The 25,201-nt window shown below is 36.1% G+C and overlaps 1 protein-coding gene and 1 long non-coding RNA gene across 8 annotated transcripts in view; one reads left to right on the forward strand and one right to left on the reverse strand.

Annotated features, from left to right (window-relative positions):
• Positions 1 to 25,201, forward strand: part of CTNNA2 (catenin alpha 2) — a 502,913-nt gene that overhangs the window by 475,711 nt on the left and 2,001 nt on the right. Inside the window, exon 17 of one of the 6 annotated variants that reach the window (XM_032686525.1) lies at positions 10,495 to 10,638. The exons of the other annotated variants lie outside the window; for them this stretch is intronic. Coding sequence (XP_032542416.1) covers positions 10,495 to 10,638 — 144 coding nt within the window. The remainder of the gene's footprint in view (positions 1 to 10,494; positions 10,639 to 25,201) is intronic. 6 annotated transcript variants of the gene reach the window in all.
• On the reverse strand, positions 33 to 10,528 carry LOC116786157. 2 transcript variants are annotated; one of them, XR_004356847.1, is made up of 6 exons: positions 10,422 to 10,528; positions 7,752 to 7,884; positions 6,832 to 6,873; positions 4,192 to 4,435; positions 1,981 to 2,135; positions 33 to 1,024 (listed from the first exon to the last, which is right to left on the reverse strand). It is a non-coding gene; the product is annotated as an uncharacterized LOC116786157 (long non-coding RNA). The 2 variants fall into 2 exon arrangements; XR_004356846.1 differs by lacking the exon at positions 4,192 to 4,435.

Genomic DNA, 25,201 nt, shown 5'->3' on the forward strand with positions numbered 1-25,201 from the left:
ATCAGAAGTCAGAGAAAACGTTCTCAACCACATAACATTTTTATTTTTTTTTTTTTTTTTTGCAAAGCACTGTAGAAGGTCTTAAACATTTGCCAGGCTTTCTTGGATCAAACATTCTGAAGTCATACATAACAATCCTAAAAGGAGCTACTTAAAGGTTCCTGTATCTGTCCTGCAATTGGTCTTCACTTCTTGACGTATGTACGTATGTAATTTTAATACCTTGATCTTCCCACAGCAACGAAAAGATCCTCTTCCATTCTCCTGATATTAACGGAATGATCTGTCCTTGTATTGCTGACAGCTATGCTGCAGAGTTGATTGCTACGATCTTTTCTTACCTACTGCCATCTGGGTCCAGCTTTTCATACCCATCGAGTCGTCATATCCATCTCTCGACAGCAATTCCCCCAAATCAGTGCTTCAACCAGCTTGGCTTTTGTGGTTGTGTGTGTTTCTTTTTTCGAGTCTCTTTATTCAGTGTATGTGAATGCTGAATAAGCCATTGTGAACCTCGAGCATCTATTCGTTCCTGGAACATCCTCATCCGTTGTGAAACTATAAGTGGCCGAACCGCTTGACTTCATCATTCCCAGTCTGGCATTGTTGGCACCCGCTGCTTACCAGGCTTCATCACCATTGTGTTTCTGTTTGGTTGGGGTTTTACAGTCAGTTGCAAAGACAAAACTAGCTTCAAATCCAGAAATGATTTGGTTCTGTTCCCAAGACTCAGTAGCACTGATGTACGGAAAATTTGAAGGTTGCCCAGCTCGCTTCTTCTGCTGGTGCCCTGAACAGGAGGTGACACAGAGTTGAACTCCTGTGCATCCCTTTGTGAGAGCATTATCTTGTGATCTGATATAACACAGTGCAGTGCTTTCCTGCTAGTGTTTTCTGAGCTGTTTATCTTCAAGGTGCTGGGTACTGTATGCTCCTTTGCTATCCAGAGGTCTGGTATCCAAGTGCACATCTACATCTGCTTGTCTACTTACTGCTTCTGCTTCCATCTTCTTCTTCATTTTCTCTTGGATAGCCAATTACAAATAAACAGTATTTTATTTGTATCAAAATGAAATACCATTATTTGGCAACTTGCATACAGTACAATGTTAGAAGTACTATAGAAATCCAGAATTCCAGCTTCCCAACCTGTGACTATGGAATTAACTTTATGATTGCACTATATTTAAGTGTTTTGATGTAAATATCAAGAACCAGGATGATTATTACAATATTGTGATTTACTACTGTGTTTTCAGAGAACCGTAATATCATTCAGATCGATCCAAAAGATGACTTATGATTCAGAATTCTTATAGGGAGTAGAATCTCTGCTTGAATTCTTTCATTATTAAGAATATTAATCAATATTTATAAATGAAATGAATGTATGCATATGTATGTTTGAATCTGTGTGTGGGTGTCTGCATATTTATATAAAAAGGAAAGAGACATAAAACCAATTAAAACGTAAAAGACAGATGAAAGCCACCCCACAGTTCCTATAGCTTGTTTAGAGAAAAATATGTTGCAACAACTTCAAAAATATTGTCTACATAACACATAATGTGCTATATATATTTTCATGAAACTTCTATTTTTTTTCACCCCTACAAGATTCAGTAGTTCAGTATGGTTTATCTCTGAAAATAAGCCTAAAGCTGATCTTGTTTGCTTTTTCCTCTATAGATTGATATGGTACTAGCATAGCATATGAAGGGGTCCTTTTTGGCTTCAGTGACTTTGCTGCAAATAGGAAAACAGATCAAAAAGTAAGAAAATGTCACAGTCCTGAAGTGTAAATTATTTCAGTAAAGAACCCACTGTTTTTTCCCTTTCCTTTCTCCCATTCCTTTTCCCCCCAAGCTCTTTTTTCTCCTTTGATCTTTGCCATCAAACTCCCTCTATGCAGATAGCAAAACTATTTTTACCAGATGAGTAAGACCTGGCAATTGGGAGTTAGGATACACCAGCTAATACCTCATTATATCAGTGGAGAAAGGCCAATTTGTCTGTTGACTTGGTCCTTTATGTTGCAAGATGAGACTTCTAATTTCTGATTCCAATTGAGTTTTGGAAAGTAAAATAAGAAAAAAACTGTGTTCTACCTGTCCTTCAGTAAGGAGCCTTGTAAACTGGAAGAAGATTATAGGGAAGAAAGTAAGTAAAAATGGTGAGGAGGTTAGATAATAGCAAACACAAATTAATATAAAAAATTGCAAAAGATTTTGCAAATATTTCTGATCTGTGTAGATGATGTCCTTGTTCCTAATAAAAGTCTCTTTGACCTTGGTCCATAAACAGATATATACTTCTGTAGTTTTAAATTTTAATATTCAATTTGTAGTTCCCCTCTAAGAATAAACAACGTCCTTTAATGAAATTACAGAGTAAAAGCATTTCAAAATAATTTGCTTTGTCTCTTGCCTTAGTTTATTTAAAGTAATGCGTATTTGCTTCATAATCAGTTGCACTGTTGTATTGGAATGAATCCTCTGAGGTGCTGAGCATACACTACTCTCAGTAAATCCCATTTACATATACTTAGCTTTTGCTGATAGCCTTGCCTGTTTGTGGGAGCTACTTTTGTTCAATAGAGTTGCTTTTAATGATGATGTTTCTCATTTGGATACAAATTCAGACTTGTGACTGTAGGGCTGCTTTATTTTTCTAGTGTTCCTTCCTGCCTCTTGTTAGCAAGAGCATTACAATAAAACAAATATATATGTTCATTTCTTACTCTAGAATAAATATCCACTTGTTCTGTTTACTGCTGCTCAGAAGCTGATCAGCTCATTTACCTACTACCCATTTAGGCTATGAGCTTGCATTTTTTAAAATTCTTGTTTATGTTAGCAGATTTGCCACAGATTTTCATGTAGGATTAGATTGAGCAGAATCTAAGAAAATCCCTTATCCAAGGCAGCCCCTTATCGTGTTCAGGTTTGATTTGGAGCTCTATAGATCTAATCAGCTGTATTATCAGAAAATTTGCCCAGAAAGTCTGAAACTTCTGAGCCAGACAGATATGCAGTGTTGTACCATGTGCCTTTGAACACTGTCCAAAAACATGGAATCAACAGCCAAAGCGCTCTCCAAATATACACTTTAGCTGGGTCTAGTTCCCAACTGGTTTCCAAATCCCATTTATCTTAACACAATAGGTTCAACTGCAATACTCAGAGAAGGATTCTTATAATCTGTTGAAGATACAAGGCAGTTTAGTTAAGATTGTGAGTTTACTGAGGAGCTCCTGCTTGGGGAATTTCAGTGAGGGCTTTGGTGGGAAAAGGAAGGTAAAAGGGCTGGAGCCACCCCATTAATTTTGAGTAGGACATTACAAAAATTGCCATAACACCTTGACTGGGAGGGTGAATACATAAAAATAGTAACAGACACAAGACAGAGGGCAAAATAAATGTATGTTTATTCTTGATCAGTGATAAGAGTAAGGTAACCAGAAAGAGCTGGTCCTCATCAAAAATGAATGAACCTCATTATTTATCACAGAGTAACAGAGAGCATCCAGCAGTTATTTCAGGTGAGCTGGCAGTGTCCTTATCAATTCTGCCTATGGATCTTACATGGAATAAAAGAAGATAGTTTAAAGGTCCTACTTTTCTTTCATTTAAGGCTGAATCACTGTAAACTACCTTGTGCTGTAAAAGCAAGTTGGTATGTGTGTGGGCAGTGAAGTATCAAGTTGCTACTTATTAATTCTAGAAACTCAAAGAAAAATCAGGTAATTTGAGGTTCAACTGTTATTAAAAGTGAGTAAGGCTGTCTTTCATTGAATTTGGATTAAGAGCATGTACCTAAACATTTACTTAAGAGCCACTGATGGGTTATTTCATTTTCCTGAAAAATAAAGCCTTTCTAGAGTGCTTTCCTTTGCTTTAAAGTTGGCAGTCAAAGAGAACTTTTGCATGTAAAATGCTTAAGAATATGGACGAAGTGTTGTTTTGGAGCTTGGCAAATAGAGTGATTTAATTCCTCCTGAATCAGGCAAGAATTTAGCATTATGTAAAAGAAAGTTTCCTGAAGGGAGAGTTGGTGAATCAACAGAACTGTCGGGGTCCTTTTTCTTCAAGATTCTCAAGAGTACAAAAAGGTTATTGCTGTTACTTAGCTAGCAAGAAAATCAGTTTTACTATTAATTTATAATAGAAATGGAACGACTGGCCCACATACCCTCATCTCTAAACTGTAAGGAGATGGATTTGACAGATGGATCAAAAAAATAAGGAATTGGCTGGATGGTCTCCCTGAAAGAGTTGTGGTCAATGGCTCAATGTCCAGGTGGAGAAGAATGATGAGTGGTGTCCCTCAGGGGTCAATATTGGGTCAGCAATATGGACCATGGGATTGAGTGCACCCTCAGCAAGTTTCAAGAGAGACCTTGATCTATTCTGTATATTCAAGTAGCTCATGTCACCTGCTTTGGAAGAAATTAAAGAAATGAAAAATACAGGGAGATGTTTCAGCTGGGCAGTTTGGGATGGAGAGATATTTAAGTAACCTCTGCATATGTGTTTGAATGTATGCAGACATATTGATACTCGAGAGGGTGAAATAAAGCCATAGTAAATGTACTTTGTTCCAAAATATATGGCTGTATGAGGCATGTGATATTTACACAGGTTTTGATAAACCTTTATCTGGAAAAAATTTGAGCTTTTCTATTTGTGACTGACGCAGGAGTCTCCAGCTCCTGCTGGCACAGGATGTCCCTCAATACACTGTCCAAGAAAGGGACTACCCAATGATATGGTAACATAAAAAATTTATCATCCTGACACTGAGTCAATTTACTACTGCTAGAGGATAAAGGCACCAGTGAATTATGCAGGTTAATCAAAATGAGTGCTGATAAAATCCCTCATGGTCATATATTCATTATATATGATGTATTTTACGGAAGCACTGTCTTAGGGCTTTCTGAAAGTTAAAACAGTGAGGAATTCCTAATTATCCTATGAAACATCTCAAAGATTAATAGGAAAAAAAAGAGACAGAAATAGATGTATCTCTAGTGGCTCTAAAGCCATTTGCAATACCTCTCCCAAATATTTGACAATAATAAAGATTTAATTCATTATATGTAACTTATCTATTGCTTCCCAGTATTGCTTCCTGTGGACCAGGAACCCAGAGAGTTTATGCAATTGGCATCATTGGAGGGATTCAAGCCCCAAGCAGACAGTGCTGAGCAGATCCAATGTTGGTAATCAACTCATTTCAAGTCAAAAGTTGTACAAGAATTTGTAGAAGCCTTTGGAAAGGTTAATTTATTTTTGTTAGTATATGGCTGTTTCCTCAAAGCAGCTGAGTGAAGACAAAGTTTACTCCATGTAAGGAAAAGTGGATGAATGAAGCTTAAGACAGAACTGAAAAATTCAAAAAGAAAATATTTTTGGGGCAATAATCTCAGTTCTTTCAGAGCTCCAATTTCTTGATGCAAGGTTATTTTCAGGTCTAAGAAAACATCTTGTATATAAATGCTTATGTAAACACACATACACATAAATATGAAACAATATATCCTGCCTAAATGGAGAGATGTTATCTATAATTCAATTTGCAAAGCAAAATCACACTGGACTTGTCTTCATTAGAATATATTCCTGGAGACAAGAAGCACCATCTATATGTCTACATTCAGTAAGTTCAGATTTAGACAGGTCAGGTTTTCTCCTTATTAAGAAGCATTTTGGCCAGAGGGAACATGCTCTTGTGCTTTATCAGGTGACAAATATTCATGAATTTCTGAAGATTACATTTACTGAAATTTCTCATTAGAAGAGTTTTCTGCAAAGGAAAGCATTTCTGATACCAAATAATCCACTTAATTCCATAAGAACAAAGCAAAGTGTTACAGATTCAAGATTAAAGCTTGAAACAAATATGATCATAGAAAAAGATTAGAGAATTGAAGGAAATACTATTGTATGAGCTTCATTACATACTGCATTTGCTTTAAAAACAGTAACCACTCAAAAATTCAAAGCTTCTCTGCTACAGTAGTTATGGCTTCAGTTCAGCTTGTTTTCCTATTCCGGGCCATGCTGAATGAGTTGAGAAGAAAATAAGAATATTATGGCTTTCTGATACACAAATTGCACCAGCCCTGCAATAATTAGCAAAGCCCATTCTAGCATACCCTAAGATATGGTCCTAAAAGATTAATCCTGTAAAAATTACTATAAAGAAAGAGAGGAATAAAGAGCTTTTTCACATTTCCTTCTTTTCTTGTATTACTGCCTTTGAAAGAGATGGTTTGGGACCAAGTGTCACCATTTTGTATTAAATAAGAATTCCTTTCCCCTGGGGCACTGTCAGTTGGCCTCCCTAATGCAGAGATTTGCTAATAGGTACATCCTGAGGCTTTAAATAAAAGTCAGGGTTTTTTTTTTTTTTTTTCTTTCTCATGGAATTATGGAGAACTGAATTTACATACTGACAGATTTAGCACACAATAGGAGATTTTGGATTTTGTTTCTTATACAAAGTACATCTTGTAGCACTTGCCATTTTTTAATTCCCTGAGTTGGATAGTGGTGAGACTAAATCTCACTTCTAGAAGTACTGTCAGGTGGTGCTTTTGCAGATATTAAAAGAATAACAACTTCAGTTCAAACTCATCAGTTCCTTTGACTTTAATTATTGTTCTTGACAACCCGAGTTCCAGATGAGTAACACACACATAGAAACACTCACAGACAAGAAGACATACCCTGAAGGGAAAACATCAACAGGTTTTCTCAACCTGATCAAAATCAGCTGCAAATACTGAGCAGAACAACTTACAACAAAGTATTTAATAGAACTCACAATACAAATGTGTTTCCATTAAATGCAGGAGGTCATAATAGCCTTTGGGAAGAGAACAAACAGGGAGGAAGGTTAAAAGTTACCTTTATCTTTAACCTGTGAAATATTTTCTTCCACAGCTGGGAAATATTTATTTATGTACCTCACAGAAGCAAAGGAAGAATATATTTGTTATCACATCATTAATCTTACATAACTGATAAGCAGCTGCATCCACAAAAAAGTAAAATGTCAAAGTAAAAAAACAACCAGTATCAGAAAAATCAGTCCTAACCTCTTACTGTTAGATATTCTCAAATGCTCTCTTTTAACACGAGTTCTTTCAGATTCTGACCAATACATCATCAAAATACCTTGTGAACTAAGTTACCAGGTAGGTAATAGTGTCTCTAGAAATTTAGATGAAGTCTACAAGTATCGTGTCCTAAATCTTATCAAAGGCCAAATTAGAACTCTGTAAAACTGGATTAGAGCACCAATATCTGAACCAAAAGACTGCAGAAGCATTTTCATCCTTTTTTATACCTGTAACTAAATTCAGCATTTCCATTGTCAAAAATTTAGAGAAGTTGCAGCTTTTCTCAGTGTCAGGTAGGAGGTTACATATTTCACCATTCCTGAACTATGACAGATAATGTACAAGAAGGATTTTTCCACTTATCCATCAGGTTGATCCACTACAGAAACTGGACATATTTGTGTCAGAGGTGTGTCTGTGTTAAACTCTCAGACTTTAATGATCTGTATCACCTTGGCATTTTCATGTGACCTTTTCAAACTCTTGTTTCAATTTCTTAAAATATATCCATTTTTCCCTTCTGGATAATACCAGTCTCTATAATGCTCCTGTGCTGTTGGTGCTCCTCAGCTTTTCACAATCTTGCTGTTACTCAAGCTTTATAGAGAGGAGCCAGTGGTACCTGGGTGGTACCTGCCCTTTGCCATCACTTGTTCATCTCTTTAAACCAGAAAGAAAACACATGAGGATTTTTTCCAGCAGATCTTTGAGGTCAAACTGAACATGGACCCTTTTTTTAAGTTGATTTCTAGTGCCTCGGTGCAAAATATTAAATCAATTACTCAGCATGCATTCACAGTGTTCTTATGCTGTTGGGCTTAGCTTACATCCCTTAAGAAAACATTTGATAATAAAGTCTTCATTTACTGTCTCTTTGCATTTCCATGCATTCATTTAATTAACCCTAGTTGAATTCTTTGGAACATTTAGAATATTTCTGTCTTTCCTTGAATGTATAAACATTTTTAAAATGTTTTCATGAAATATATTCTTTCCGTGCTTTTATTCAAGAATATGTTTTAATAGCTGAGTAATGTGTTCTAGTGTATGTTCACAACTCAGTCTTAACTTTGCTTTTCAGTCTTAACTTTACTCTTCCCTTAATTTTCTCTTTATAAACCACAGATGCCATACTGAGAAGGTCAAAGCAAGATTTCAGATCTGGGGTATTATCTGTTATCTAATCTGTTGAACTGTTTATATCACATTATCATGATGGAATCTTCCATATTTCTCCATATTCCTTGTCTTGTATTGTTACTGGAGAATATCCTTGTTCATACTCAGTCTTCTGGGATTTAATTGTGCTACTTCCATATGTTTCTATTCCAATAAAAGATAACTTAACTCTTGCTCACTCTTAAGTCTCTCTGTAGGAGATCTTAGAACGACTATTAGAGGTGTAATATTTCTCATATTTAAAGATATATCCTCTGAACATTCTTCTCTTTATCAGAGTCAGCAACGTTGCTTAGCCTTCATAAGGCCTGGTGGTCACAGGAGTTCAAATATATTCCTACTTTATTTGGCAAAAACAACTGTGGTGCAGTAGTCAAGGCATAGGTTACCTAAGTTATGAATTAACTGAATTCTGCTTGGTACTTTTTACCATAAAAGCCTTTAAAAATTATGATTTTTCTTTAGTTTTAGCAGGCCATTAGACATAAATATTAATAAGGACTCGATGCAATACAGGGTACCAGAGGTGGTTTTCCTCCTCTCTATCTTCAGACATGCAAATAGCTTGTAGTCAAGAAGATGCACAGAGAAATCAGACAGATGTGTGTTTAATTCAATTGTGAACAGCACTATCATCACTTAGCATTGTTCAGCTGCAGCCTAGTTTTGCATTGTGTTCCTGGAGTTCCATATCATCTCTAAGTCACAGTAACTCTTCATTTTGCCAACTGGGCACCCATTTGTAAAGTTTTTAAACCCACAAATATACTGGTTTAAAGTAGCATCTGCAGACACTGCAGGATTAACATTATGATAAAAGTTTTGAAAGGTAAGAAGAAAAATACTTGACTTTTGCTGTTAGGTGAAGGGATTGGTACCAGACATGAGTCACACACTTTCTCTTTTCAATAGAAGCGAAGGAGAGAAAAACAAACATCACACAGAGCAGGGAATGCACATTAATCATTATTAAGACAGAAAAACTAATCATGATTAGATTACAATTCTCATGATCCTTTAGCATCAAAAAGCCTAAAGGGAAACATCAATATTAGCTCAGCGTGCTTATAATCCATAGTCTTAAAAGAGATTTAAGGAGCATTCATTTTTCCTCTTCCAAAAGGCAGGATCTTATGTTAGCACTCTGTACTGGCACTGAATAGTCCCTCATTCTCTAAGCAGTTTTATTAAATGGAGTTAAGTTTAGCAGCATATACTGTTTTTTTTTCACTTGTTGTATACAGATAGGTTATCAAGAAAATCCCAGTGAATAATTTAAGCAATTATGTTTACTCTTGAACCTGGTTTTCCAGAATTTGGGTGATAAAAATTCCATTTACAATAAATTAAAATGAATATCCCATTTTAAACCCCCCCCCCATTTCAGTCCTCGGGATGTTGTTTGAAAAAAAAAATGTACCTCAGCCTGTAAGGTTGTCACTGTCTAAAAATGCACGTATTTAAAAACATCACCTCTTTGCAATTTTGTTGATATTTTCTGGAACTTCGAAAGTGTGCTCTGTAAATAAATGTATGCCCAGAATTTTTATACTTCCCTCACTTGTTCTCTCAGCACAGTTTGTTGGTTCTCATTTGCAATGCAAGAAAACCATAATTCTTTGCTGACCACCTTCATATAGTGCTGTATAGAGGGTGTACAGAAGGCCAGCCCTCTGGTTTACTCTGCTCAAGGGTCATTCCAGAGGTGTGGATTGGATGTTTATTCAGCATGGGGGGGACACAAGCATAATTCCAGTTGTAGTCACTGGAATTTTACCTGCTTGCAGTGGTGTGTATGTTTTTGTGCAGTTTGGCTGTACAAAAAAAACATTAAACAGTGTCCTTTGGAAGTCTGTGAACCAAATTCATGCCCGATTTGATGTCATTTAGCGTTTAACGGGGACAGAGCTTTTCGTCCTCTGGTTTTCATCAAAAGATGCCAAAAATTACCCACTTTCTGAATCAGCAAACCCTTTAGGGCTTTGCAGGCTTAACCTGTGCTATGGGAACAAGTGAGAGGAACCACCAGCCAGCGGGGTCACTCATCGTGGAGGAGTCCCTGTCTCCTTGGCCAAGCATAGCTCCTTCAGCACACGTTTCCCTCTCTCCTCACCTCTACGCTACGGCACAAATATTTCTCTTGCTCTCTCTCTCACTATCTCTTTTCTGTATCTCTCGGAAATCAGACTGGAGTTCAGAGCACTTTCACTACCTTTTATGAGGTAGAGTGTGATGTCATAGATGGGGGCAGGGCTAGTCAACTTTCCACCCACCCACCCACCTGTGCTGAGGGAGCTACGCTTGAGACTGGAAGCGGTGACTCCTCAACGGTGAGTAACCTCCTGTCTCATCTATGTCTTTATAGATCTGGGGGTGGAGGGAAGAGACATGGCAAGGGGGGATTTTTTTTGATAGCTTGTTGTTTTGTTGTTTTTTTTTTAATTAGCCGTAGGACTCACAGAATTAATTGCATGTGTTGTCTTAGTCACCTGAGAAAAAGCATTTCCTTCCTGTCCTGAAGTCCCAGAGTTCACATCATCTGCAAAGCAATGGTCACGTTTCTCTGCAGAGACAGTCCATTTACTGATGGTTAAACTGATCCTTCAGTGTTTAACTTGCCTTGCTAAAAGGCAGGCCCTGGTCCCCTTGAACTCAATTGCTAAACTTCCATTAACTTAATTACAGTATTTAATTACAGCGCTGGGCCATACTTTTTCTTAAGTTCTTTATGATGAAAGGCAGGTGGTGTTATTTATATGTTTAACATTACTAACTGTGGATAATAGCTGTTTATATGGGACAGGATTTTTTTTCCTGTATTCTCTGTTACTGTTTTTGTTTTCTTTGCCCAGAATATTTAATGAAGCTGTGTATTGACAATAAGCCAATTATTTTATAGATGAAATAAAATTCAAAGGTAAATATTGATAGACTTAAAATTAAGCAGGAAACCCCAGGAGATGTAACTGAGATTTAACTTTTGAAATTATAAATCAAAGCATTTGATTATTTTTTTCTATGATAAGAACTTGAGATGGGCAGGGATACTGCTAACTGAATTTCTCGGTGTTTTTCTTTTGTCACTACCTAAACATTACTATTTTCCTTTAAAGTATTGTCTTGTTACCTATGTCCCTTGGTCCCAAGTATTACTGCTTCACTGTTTTAATATCTCTCAGCATTTTAAAAAAGACAAGACGGACTACGAAGATTTTCCTTTCTTGTTCTGCCTCTTGGGTATCTATTAAAGCTGTCAAGATATCAGAGCTCTCATACTAAAGGGCAGAAGAAGGATCATACGAAGATTTTGGCCCCTGGGGATTCTGCAAATCTTGCTGTTCTTGTTCATTTAAAGCTCTTTACCAGCTTTGTGTGGGGTCTTGTCATATCTCAGGGAGAGGCACTAAAAGGCAGCAGCACATTCTCCATAAATCAAAGACGAGGAGAGTGCAATCACAGCCTTTTCTGCAGAGGTGGTCCATAGTTTGATTGATGAAGTACTTCTGTTTCCAGGTGACTGGGTGGCTTTGAGCAATTGGTTAAGGATGCAGACCATTCCATCTTCTGGTCAGTGGCACATGTTGGGGATTGGTCTGTGGTGATGGATAGATATTCCTCCCTGATGACTCAGGGATGCTCTTTGTATCAATGCATAGGAGATCTGAATGAAATTCTGGGAGAGTAAGAGCCTTTTTTACAAAGCCAGATACCAAAACTTTCACTAATGATTGTTTCCCTTCCTGTCAGAGAGAAAAATAAGGACAAAGAATATAAAAATGTCTCCCTGACAGGTGGTAACATTTCTGGCTTTGAATAATGTGCACAAGGAGTTTTACTACTGTTTATTCCTGTAGTGAAATCTCCAAATCTTCCTTTGCCAAGCCACGAGCTTGTTAAGCAAATTTGGCTTCCCCAGCAAACTTTAATCCATCCTTTCAGTAGGAAAGGAAAAGCAGGTTAGTCAGTCTCTAACGTTTCACTGGGAAAACTTTATGGGAATTGCTGCTCTTAAAGATGATTTGAAGTTTGTTCTTTTCAGAAGCAAATGCTTGGAGGTAAAATTTAATTTAGAGCTTAAGCACATCCTTTGCTGATGAGTTTTGTCAAATTGTCTCAGCACGTAATTACTCTTGCATAATGCAGGAGACTTTAATTTTTGCACGGAATTGATAAAAGATAAGGACCAACTGCACAATGCCTCTAATCTCGCTTCAGTGATACAAAACCATTTTGGTGGCATAGAGAGGGAAACTCTTTTTAAAAGTGGTATTAGGATTGGGAAGAGGAAATCAGAATTGATGTTGTTCAATAATTATGATGAACTAGACATAGTGATCAAAACTTAGGGGATGTTGTGGAACAGAGATGTCAGTGGATTACTTTGAATCCAGAGATATTTGCACTCTAGATTTATCTGTTAAGATGAGCAAATTAGAGCTGTATAGCAGGGAGTTTGTAGAGGGAATGATATTCAAAATTACCTAAACTGTTGCAATAATTAACCTGGAATCTGTCTGTACCAATTCTAATAACAAATTTTTGTTCATGCAACCCCAGGATGTGAGTTTGCCTGAGTAACTTAACACTGGGAGGATAAATAGCCTAATTTTACATTTACTGAGCTAATTCCCCTGTTTAATTATTTTTCTGGCAGCTATGATTGAAAAAAATATTAAAATGTCTGAAGTGCACAGATTCCTACATTTTGGAGCTTATGCTTAAATATGTATTTAGTCAATTACAATGTTTTTTTAATATTATTTCCATATACATAAATTAAAATACTATAAGGCTTATATTTCAGTTGATTTTATTTAGTGTTTAATATGAAAACTTTTAGAGCAAATATCTGAGCAACTTTTTCCAATATATGCTAATTTAAATGAATTGAACCTTCATAAATAAGTTGTTAGCAAAATGAAAATTACTTTCCGATATGGTATTCTTAAAAAAAATCGTTTGGTATTTGCAAACACATTGTGTATAACTGTCTTGAAACAAAACCAGTAACTAGCATATTTATACCTATAGATTTAAGGAAGTCAGTGCTTAAATTACAGATTTGTTCCTCGGTCATGCTGGCAAAGGGGGAACAATAGTTTAATGATGCAAGATCATCTATAGGGATCAAACAGTTTTTCAGTATGATTAAGGTGTCTATGTAAAATTCCCAAATTTTCTTTATTTTCCAGGGTGATTTCTCTTACAAGTTGAATTAAAACTTTGTGGGTTGGTTCTTACCTTCTTTTTCTATATGAGAAGTGAGGGAGAGCTGTGAAATGCTCCATCTGTTTCTAAACCGTGTCAGCTGGCAGAGAGATGCTTATCACCCTGCCCTCTCTTACTGCAATTTTAGGCTGGTTTAACACCATTGACTCAAAGTGAATTACTGTGGATTTCATCTTGTTTCAGCGAAAGAAATCACAATGATAGTGCCCGGAATTCTAGGGGACTCTTCATGTTGATTTAAATTGCAATCCTTTTAAACTTTGACCTCAACTCATTTGAATTGTCAACAAAAATGCTCAATCACACTCAAACTGTGTACAGTGGCTGGAGGAAACTGCCTTCACACCCTGTTCTGATCCTGGTACAGTTGCACCTCAAAGAAGTGAAAGGTGATTCTGTTCAGTCACAATCTTTTGGATTTTTATCAGTCCCACCGCAGTGTTTCAAAGCAAACACACGGTGTACCCTCGTAGAACTGAAAACAGAAGGAAATATTGTCATTATTTCCTCTCTGCAAACAATACTGAGCTCAAGGTAGAAAAGATTATGGAATAATGATGAGTTTCAATCACTACATCCTCCCTTAAGACACCTAATTTTCAATACCAGCATTTCTCTGTCTTCTATTCCATATTCCAGTTTCTACTCTGGATGGCCAATTAAAAGTAAAAATTAAAACAAAAACAAACAAACAACCCCAACAAACAAACAAAAACCAACTAAACAAACAAACAAACAACCTACAAACAAACCAGGAGAAAGACTTCACCCTAGTTAAGTATGGTTTGAAAAAGATGGAAAAAGAAATCTTGCAGTAACAGTGGGAGGCTACCACACTCAAGCTGTGCAAAAAGATGAGAGTAGATCTATGGTGTAATGAAAACTAATTATTTTATTATTTGGAAGGTTTTTAATTGAATTATGAAGCAGTTTTTGCTCTCATCTCCATTGCTGTGGGAGAGTGATTCATCTAGTGAAGTGTAAACATCTGCATCTCAGAAGTTCACTCCAGACTTCCTTCATGTGGAACTCAAGGGCCATTTCTAGGGAGCAGATATTCTTGTTTCAGGTAGACACTGACAACTGCTTAGGATAGTAATATCTTCAAAAAAATACAGAGACATGGGTAAGTGAATTAAACCATGTGTTCAGGCAGGAAGAATCAGAGAGTTTAGCTTTGGGGTTCTTTGAGGGCATATATTGATAGATAAGTTATGTCAGCTTTCTGTGAACTCCTAGAGAAAAGAAACTAATTTTTTCTGGAGAGAAATATTTAAATTGTTTTCTAAGGAGCATTTATCTAAATAAAGTAACTGTCTTGGGGCTCCAATCTTATTAGTTTCTTTGTGTTGGAGAGATTGATATGTTTTGTAGTGTGTGTTTTTCCCCTATTTGAGGACCAAAAGAGAAAATTAGGACAAACAATCTAGAAAATATTCATTAGATCTGTTTGAATTCTTGGACTACTGGATCAAATCCTAGGACAGTTTTTTTGCAGATGTTGAGCATCTCTTCCCAGATTCACTGTGTTGTCTTTAGGATTCTAATGCAAGGTAGGATCTATAAAAATCGTTTAGAAGGTGAGATGCTCTGGCCCATCTCAATAGAAAATGAACCTCTGAAAAACCTCAAGTACTCAAGGGTTCCTGGTCTTCTCCAAGCATGAAAGGAGTGTGGAATCTTTTGGTCCAGCACCTGGAATTAAGTAGGATGAGTGCAGGGTAAGACTTCATTTATAGAAGTGGAAACTGAAAACCTTGCCTGGGTCACCAAACACATCAAATCAATGACTTTTATGAACAGCCCTGTTTTTCCTGCCTTTATTCCTAGAGAAATTGTTCAACTGGAGACATCTGAAAAAATTCTTCTGGGGATCCAATGACACCTGCCATGAACAGTTCATGGATCATGACTAATATTTAAGGACATTCAGTTTGAATTTTTGCAATGGCAACTAAGTGCAGTCAAGTCTATAGATAATCATGACTAATGTACAATATTTAAGTAAGAACTTTATATGAAAAGAGCCCCTGAAAATGCTTTTTCATTTCAGCATTCTTCTCAATAACAGCCAAATTTATACCTTCATCTCCTTTACATAAATTCTGGATTAGAGGGAAGATTTGGAGATGTGGTTGAATTAATTTGGTTTTGTGTGGGGATGATTGTCCTGAGGTGAAAAGCACAGAAACCACTTGTATTATTTGAAACACTGGGGCTACAAGTACTTCTGTGTTTGTTGCTCAAGGAAAATGCTATCTAAAGTACTGGATTGCAAAAGAGTTGAAAAAGAGTCCAGGTAAATTAGGAATCCCTAACACAAGTATTTTCTGAAGAGAGTACTACAGGACTTAACCAACTTGAGTGAGCTATTAAAAAATTGTCAGTAATTGGTGATATTTTTTCCTTCCTTTCTACAGTTACTCAGTTTTTTCCCTTTGGATAAGACACATGGTCTTGTAGTGAAAATGAGATCCCAAACATCATCTACCCAGCTCTCTTAGATACCTTTGCATGTATTTAGAAGAGAAGGCTAAGGGGAGATGTTGTTTACATCTATCAGAGAGGAGGATCTCGAAGAACCAGATCCAGACTTGTCAGAGGTGCATAGTCATAGGGACAGGAAAAGGGACAACAAACAAGTTTTAACATGGGAAATACCAATTAGATATAAGAGAAAAGAGTTTTAACTCGAGTGTAGAAAAATTCAAGTTCAGGGTTGAGGTCTCTAGTCCAGAGATGTGGGAAAAACATATCCTTGGACATGCTTTGAATTTGAACAAAATCTGGAAAAACCTCATCTAATTCAAATTTTGAACAGGGCATTGAACTAGATGACCTCAAAAGGTTCTTTACATCCTAAACGAAAATTTGCATTATAAAACATGAGTAATAAAAATTAGCCTTTGGAATTCAGAGCAAGATTTTACTCATTCCAATTTGTTCTCAATTTGCTGTCATCTTTACTTGTTCTTTCCTCGAGATGCAACAGCCTTTACAGATGTTTCTGTTTTATTCTGGTTTCATTTGCTTGCAATAATTCCATTAAATCTTACCCGATTTGATGGGGTTTAGTTGCATGTAATGTTAGCTAAAATTAAAAATGTAATGAACAAATGCATTTACAGATTGTATATTCCATAATTGACCAGGGAAAAAATTTGTTTTAGTAAGGATGAATGTTATTTATTTAACCATTAATTGAGTTGGTCAAACAAGTAGAACAGTTTATTGTGAATAATTTATTTGGTATAAAATGATAGAATTTCCATGACAAATTATTTGCTGTGTATGATTAAGCTAACTCTGTCAGTGCTGGGACTTTTATGAAAAGCTGAAATAGGGCTCTCCCTTGAAGACTATTGTGGAGATTAGATTTTGGGTTTTTTATTTCATTTCATACTGTTTCAAAGTCCTGGAAAATGCTCAGGGAATCAAACAGAGAAAGAAATGTTTTTACTGATTGAGTTGAGCAATACTGGAAGGACCCTCAACTCCAAGGAAGTGAAAGCCTTTTAGCACCTCAGAAACAATCAGTATCTTAAATAATCAAACCCTTTATCTGCTTCTACAAGGCATAAAATATACATGGACAACAGTGGGCAAACATTAGGAAGCAAGGAACAGTTGTCCTGGGACTGTCTTCCATTCTACAGGAGGATTTTGTTTTATTCATTCTGATCTGTTTGATGCATTGTTTCCAAGCCCTTTCCTGAGAAAAGCCTGTAGAGCAGCCATCCTCAAAATGTGTCTCTGTGCTGACCTGGGCAAGCATCACTTTAAAGATAAGAAGGTACCTGAAGGAGCAGATTTACCTTAAAAAAGTGGCAGATCCTCACAGCTGAAGATGGGGAGATAAACCACATACAGACACTTGTACAAATTCAAAAAGAATTTGGGCAAATAGCACAGTTTTCAGCATTGCAATCTGAAATCCTGCATTATGCTGCTTTCCTTTGTGTTTTCTTTGTGACAAAATCAGGAGGAATAGCAGGAGATAACACATTCTTGTGTAAAGCATGTAGTGTTTCTGTGCTTTATTGATTTTTTTGTATCCAAAGTCTCCTACATTTTATCACTGAGTGCAATTTCCAGCCAACTAGACATGATTTGGACGCTTTTCAGGTAAGACTGTAAGAAAGACATGGGTTTTTTCTTTTTTCTTGTTATTATACCTGTTTTCTAGGTAAGGAACAAAAGATTTGCTTCTAAAACTCTGTTTGAAAGAGGGCTAGATTATTTTGGGCTTTTAAAATTTATTTCTGTTCTCAAATTACAACCAAATCAGAACTCAAGTCAGGAGGAGGGAGATCAGTAGCACAGGCTAGCTAGATATCCTATATTTCCTTTTTCTTTAAATTTAACTGCAATTGAATATGAAAATGGATCTTTGTAGTGAGATGCTTTTGACAGTCCTGTCTGTGCTTTTCTTTCTGTGACCTCAGGGTGAGGCAATGTTGTATCTTGTGTAGAGTTCTGGCATGTGAATCCCTGTGTAAATTGGTGTAAATTGCTTTTTTTTTGGGCCTGATACGGAGCTTTGACAGACTTTCTACTCTAACTGTCTTCAGCAAGCCTCCTGGCAATATCAAAAAATTTTAGCTCTAGTTTGGGTTTTCCTCTCTGTCAAATAGAGTTTGGACTTTTTCTTTGTCGTAGACATTTATCTTCTTGAATATTAGGTGGGAGCCTCTCTTTAAAACAGTTATACCAAATCCTGTTTCCTGTTAACATCCAAGAATTCAGATCAAGCCATTCCATGGGGCAGAATGGTTTGAAATTTGTAAGTTGTAAATGTGGTTGTACTAATTTTGCTTCAGTTTGTATTGGAACTGTGATGGCCCTTAAACAATCTTGTTTTCTGTCTGTGATGTAGGCAACATCCTCCAGACATCAGTTCTATGCAGAATGAGGCAGATTTGGAAGAAAAAACCCTGGAGCCATCATGGCAGAAAACTCATTCCCATGTTTCTCAGTTGTAGGTTGAGGTAGAAAGTGAAATGTGTGGTATAATCAACTACAGGAGTTCTGGCAAATCTGTGGGGTGAAATCCTGTTCCCATCTACAGAATTCCTTTGACTTCATTGACTGAGGATTTCTTCCTTGTCCTGTAGAATTGTTGAAGATGTTTTGGCATTCAAACTGATATCAAATACCCTAATTTAGTAACTGGAAGCTTTGAGACAGTATTGTATCATAAAAAATACTGATAAAACAATTGAATTTTAAAAATTCAATGCTATATATGATTGCTTGTCCTTAGAGTGTTTCTGGGGTATGATATGAGTTGTACTGGTTTGGCCTTTTTTTGGTCCTGTGAAGTGGCAGATAATGAGCATAAAAAGAAAAATAACTTGTTCTGACAGATTTTTTATCATGAGTCAAAATATTTTTCCCCATTACATTCTGAAACAAATGCAACAAGATATTTATTAAATATTAAATGCTGAGAAAAAAACTACATTATATTTGGTAGCTACAAGAAAAATTGTACTTTTTTCCTTTGTAGCAACAATATTGGAGAAGTAATTTATCAATTGAAAAAGCATTTAATGAACAGAAAAAAATAATATCTATCAAAAAATTGAAAATATGTTTTTCCCCTTTGGGACCCACCAGGCTGGAGACAAATCAGTAATAATTATGATTCACAAAAAGAATTGTGTAACATTAACTTTTAGGTGTTTCTAATTGGTTGGTTTTTTTTCCACCGTTTCAGTTGTTAAAATAGGAACTTCCATACTGAGTGTTCTTCTCAAAGCAAATGTATTGGAATATAATTTTGTCTTTTATACTTTTTGTTTTAAAATAGCCTGGAATAAGTAAAACAACTGTAGAAATGCTTCTTTATTGTGTCTGTTTACGTTTTATTGGGAATGCTAGTATTGGGAGTATTTTTATATGCTTCTGTTTTTGCAAATTTGGCATAAAGCAGTTGCTAATGTGTTTTAAAATGACAATAGTCCATAGAAGACAGAAGATACCTGTAGTTCTTGCTGTACTCCCGTGCTTTCTGTTGTCCTAGGGGATGACAGCCTTTGCAAAATACAACCAAATGGGCTTGGGAATCCCTTGGGTTCCTTACCTGTAATTGAAAAAATGCAGATGATGATGGTTATTCAGTGGATTGGCCACCTGTAAAACACACCTGTGCCAAGAATGAATTAAATATTCATCATCTATAAAGGACTAAGTTAATTGCAGTCAAATGTGAAAATAAATAGCTAAGTAAGGATAATGCTATTTTCTCTGGGTAGCTATGATCCATTTTTAACATCATTGTGACCACATTACATTCCAAATAATGACTTTTTTTTTTTATTAAATAGAGATTTTGAAATATATAAGATAGTTTTCTCACAATGGACTGTACCTAGCAAAAGCCTTATGTGCATTTTCAAGTGACTGACTAAAATAGACCCTCAGCCATTGCACAGTAGTGCTGATAAATAGCAGATGTCTCCTACCAGAGGGATGAGAGCATCTGAATAGCAAACAGGCCATTCTTGCATTGGCTGTCACTAATACTGTCATGTTTTATGCATGGAATGTGCCACAGGAATGTAAGACATAACTATTATGAATAAGATCTTTTTCTTACATGCATCTTATGTACATAGGAATGGATTTACTATCAAGCACAGCTGAGAGGAAAATGTTCTGTTACATAAGAATACAGTCTGAGAAAATTATGTTCCTGATTCCTGATTGCTTCATGTAAATTTATTTGGTCTGGAGACTGCTAACTGACTTCTGCTTTGTGGTAACAGCAACTGCACCTGGCTATGAAAGTATGAACTTCCCTTGGAAAGCAGGAGAAGCAAGGAATTCACCAAGAACTCACAGATAGCCTTGAGGACTTGGCAATGCCTAAGTTACCTTCTAAAGGCACACAAATCAAGTCTTAGCCAAGAGTATTTGAGCACTTACAGGTTCTTTTTCAATATGCTAAATAAATGGCAATCTGTACAGAGTTAACCAAACTGCATTTATCAATGATTCCCAATACTAACTTTTTGCATTCATACGTTTCAAGGTCACTGTGGGCTGTTTTTATCATCTAAACTGTCTTCCTGCATAACTGATGCACATGCTCCCTGAATTGATGTGCATTAAAAATGTCCAATAGTTAATACATATTAAGCAAAACCATCCAATATTGATTTCACAATTTCAAGAAATAGAATCAATCTTTCATGAGTTCCTGTGATTAATTATTATCACTGCTACATAAAAAAATCAGCTAATTAATAACTAATATGACCTACTTCACCTTTCAGCCATTATGTTTTGTTTTATCTTTGTCCAATCTATGAAAGTTGAAATATAATCAGCTTCCTGTTACCATGTACTTGCTGATTTTGATAAATTAATTTTTTAGTCATTCTCTTTATGACTGGAAAAAACAGAGCTGACTATTTCCCCTAAAATATGTTTTTAGTTCTTGAGTTTATGTAAATTCTTTCCAGTTCCTCAACATTGTTCTTGCACTGGGAAGAGGACTCACTGTTCCATAACTGAATGTGATAATTGAACCAATTTCATCAGCTCCTTCATTTTTGTATACTCAAGGAGTGATTACCCGGGATCCTACATGGAATAAAGTTCCTTATTGTATAAGTAGATATCATCTGTTATGAAGTTGGCCAAAATAAAATCTACATTGTGGCTCTTAGCAGCTAATTAGATATCAGTCGCTTGCCTTCTATATGACTTGCCACTTTCCTAATTGTTATCTGAAAATTTCATCAAATAAGTGACCTTTTTCCCAATCTTTCAACAGAAGTAGTGATACTGTGAAGCTGCCAAATGGTTTCTCCAAGAGCCCACTGAAAAAGTCACTGTTGAGCACTGATTTTTTTTTTGTGTGTGTATGTTCATTTGGAAGCAGCTGTTAGAGAATTTGGAGTCATTCTGTATTGTGCCTTGTTAGTTTTGTATCAACTGAGTTTTTAATCAGACTGTCATGTAGGACTAAGCAAAACGCCTTTCAAGGGTCCAATTATATCCACAGCATTATTTTAAGCAATTCAAAGTTTAATCATATCAAAGTATGATGTAGGTTACTTTGAAAATATTTTAACCCACACAACCCTTTGGTTGCCATTTATTTCTTTCCTCTTGTTATTTATGGAGTCTGTCACAGGCATTGAAATATCTTATTTGGGAGTTCTGTCAGCTGATCTGGCCTATAATTTCACAGGTCATTTTTTTTGCTCTGCTCAAATATTTCATGACTAGGAAGTATCTACAATTCTTTTGATGTCTTCTCCCACTTTTTGAGGTTGATTAAAATCAGCAATAATGATAGAGAAAATTCTTAAACAACCAGCTCTTTTAAAACTACCTGTATTATAACGTTGCTCACTGGAAAAACTTTTTTTTTCTCTATTTCCCTTACTTTTTTTGTATATTTGTGATTATAAATGTGAAGATATCTCTGGAAGTTAGATTTACTCCTTTCTCAAAACTGAAGTATAATTCTTCCCCATTATAGTGATGGGACAATGCAGGGAGAAAATCTCCTTTCACTGCTGTACTCTTAAAAAGAAAAATTTCCAGCTTTATTCTCTCCCAATTCTTCAGCTATTTTGGTATTGTAATTGCTGGTTATTTTACTCAGATTATGTGTACATGTAAAAGAGGCAAAAAATCTTGATTGTCACAAGATTCTGGATAATTCTTCAAATAGTCTAGGAAAATTGCTGCAGAGCTTATCAGCAGCTCAAAAACTCCTCTAAATCTTAAGGATTTTTTTGGAGGTGGAAAAAAGCCTGGAATTATCTTCTTGGCAGATATGATCCTTTACTGTTCCAGAGTTCTACCCTTGTGTTCCCTAATAGCAAAGTTAGCTTGTAGCAAAAACCTTTTTTTAAATTGTTTTTTTACTGAATGATTTGCACCTTCCCAGGGTAATGGACCCTGAAGGGAACCTACAGGAGAGATGGAGAGAAACTTCTTACAGGGGACTGGAGTGACAGAACAAAAGGGGAATGGCTTCAAACTGAAAATGAGCAGGTTTAGATTAGATATTAGGAAGAAATTCTTCCCTGTGAGGGTGGGGAGGCCCTGGCACAGGTTGCCCAGAGAAGCTGTGGCTGCCCCTGGATCCCTGGAAGTGTCCAAGGCCAGGTTGGACAGGGCTTGGAGCAACCTGGGCTAGTGGAAGGTGTCCCTGCCCATGGAAGGGAGGGGTGGAACAAGATGATCTTTAAGGTCCCTTCAACCAAACCATCACATGATTCTACGATTCCATGGCAGTTTTAACCTGGGTAAATTTTTTAGACTTGATGATCGTGGAGGTCTTTTCCAACCCCAGTGATTCTATGATACTAAGTGCCCAGCTCCAGTGCAGTGATTCTTAGGTTATTTATGAATTTTGAATTTTCTTCAGCATTCACTGTTCTTAGAGTTTTGTGGTCCAATAACCTAAATTTAACTCTTATGTTTAAGAGGGTGTTTTTTCCTATAAGGAGGCAAACATATTTGTAAAGAGGTCTAAGTTGCAGAACACTATTACTTTGTGTATCAAGTCAAAGGCTCTGTTAGCTGTTAGGACCAACAGCTAACATAATTATGCATATAACGATGATTATATCCATAATTCTCTGGGCATTGCTAGGGAGTGAAGGTTGCCTTCTGTGCAGTGCAATAATTTCCTAGTGGTACTTTTATTCAAAATGTTAATTTTCCTTCTTATGTTTTTTATTATTAACATTATCCTTTTGGAAAACTGCCTATATTTCTTTGCCCAGATTTTGTAAGGAATTAATGCACTAAGGGCTTGATTCACTGCTGCCTCATTCCAGCTTTATGCCAGTGTAGCTCTGCTGATAGCAAAGCACAGCTTAAAGCTGGAGAAACACTGGAGTGGTGGAGTAAGATCTAAATGTTAATTGGAATGATGTTCATTCAGTTTAATTCTTCTTTACTGAGCCATGAGACAAGCAAGGAGCTGGAGGCATGAGAAAATCACTAGAAGTGCTTAGGTGGCCAAATTGGATGCATGGGATGGCTAACAGTAGATTTTGGAGAACAATCATGTCCTATTTCTATGATGAGGGTTTTATGTCTCTTTTCTGATTCCAAGACTTGAAAGCATTTTACAATATAAATGGATATTAAGGTCAAAGAATAAGTATCTGTATCTTAAAATGTGATTAATAATGGTGAAAACAGGGAGCTTTAATCTACTATAACAGCAGATTGAAACTAAAGGTGATTAAAATGGTATCAAAATAATGTGGTTTCCTAAAAGGTACCATTGCAATCTCTATCTGATCTTGAAGAAGTACAAGCTTCTGCTCACTCTTATCAATATAGTTCATAAAATTGCCAATGTGTTCAAAGATGTTGATTGAACCCTATGTATAGGTTTCATCATCTAATTTGTGTGGCCTCTCATTTTAAAATGCTTCCTTTAATCATTCTGTTCCCTAATGCATGTGAAACAGCCACCAGAATGCTTTTCATGATGGAAAATGTGAAGCTACTGGAAACCTTCAGCAACTAAAATTCATTCAGGAATGTGCAATATGGGCTCAGTCCAGGCGGTTTATTCACACTGATGATGAAGTAAATACTATTTGATGGTATCACTTTATATTCAATATCAATTCACCAGTGTTTCAGAAAGAATCATTTAACAATGAATAATGCTTGATTGTAGATCTCTGCAGTAAATTAGAATATCCTAATTTAATAAAGAGTGATCTGTTATTTGCCAACAAACATACAGATTGCCTTATAAATCATACAGTAAATAACACTGTACTGGATTTTATTTCATTACTCCCTCTTGAACAGTCATGTTTCTGCCATGTAATGTAGTTTTCCATCTTTTAACTTGGTTTCTTTTACTAACAGAAATACAGATTAGTCCTGAGGAAAAATATTTACTAGGGGCAGGCAATTAACTGTGCTTTTCAGGAAATGGCACCGAGGACGTGAATATCATTAAAATGCTTTTTTTGTTTTTCACCTCACTGTATGTAGCTATTTATGTATTTAATGAATCATAATGAGGAAATAAAAAAGAACAGGTAAGTGTAGAATAATGTGGTTCCAGACACAGGCTTTCTGTAGGGTCTGTTCCTGTTCACATCAGTCACTAACACTTCAGAAGGGGATTTCTCCTGAACTCTTCTGTTAATGATTCAAAATATTTGAGGTGAAGTACAGTATGTTTTTTGTTATTTCCTTATGACTGTTTATCCTACTTACCTTGCTTGGCATTTATGTTACAGAATCATATGCTCCCAAAATAGGGAGCAGGAAAGGTTTGGAGTGACACAGGCCATTTACACTTACTAAAAATATCTAAAAACTTACTGAACATGTGGGGTGGAATTAAAGAGCTAAAATAATATTACATGCAAAATAATTCCTGCAGTCTGGGAAAGACTTATAAATAATCAAAGCAGTTTCCATGCTATAACTGAAAGGTCTATAACTGGTATGTTATGGTATATAACTGAAAGGCTTTACCACAAAAAAGTGTATCCTACTCTTTCAGTATTTTAGGAAAGGCATAATTGAACATCATAAGTAGTAACCTGGGTTGCTACAGTAATATGCAGAGCATATTTTTAGGACCTACTACTTTGAGGACATCCACTTGGATTTGGCAAGTACCTAATTCACGTTGTGGGACGTTGAGACGTT

The sequence above is a fragment of the Chiroxiphia lanceolata genome, chromosome 4 (genome assembly GCF_009829145.1).
Source record: "Chiroxiphia lanceolata isolate bChiLan1 chromosome 4, bChiLan1.pri, whole genome shotgun sequence".
NCBI classification, from domain to species: Eukaryota; Metazoa; Chordata; class Aves; order Passeriformes; family Pipridae; genus Chiroxiphia; species Chiroxiphia lanceolata.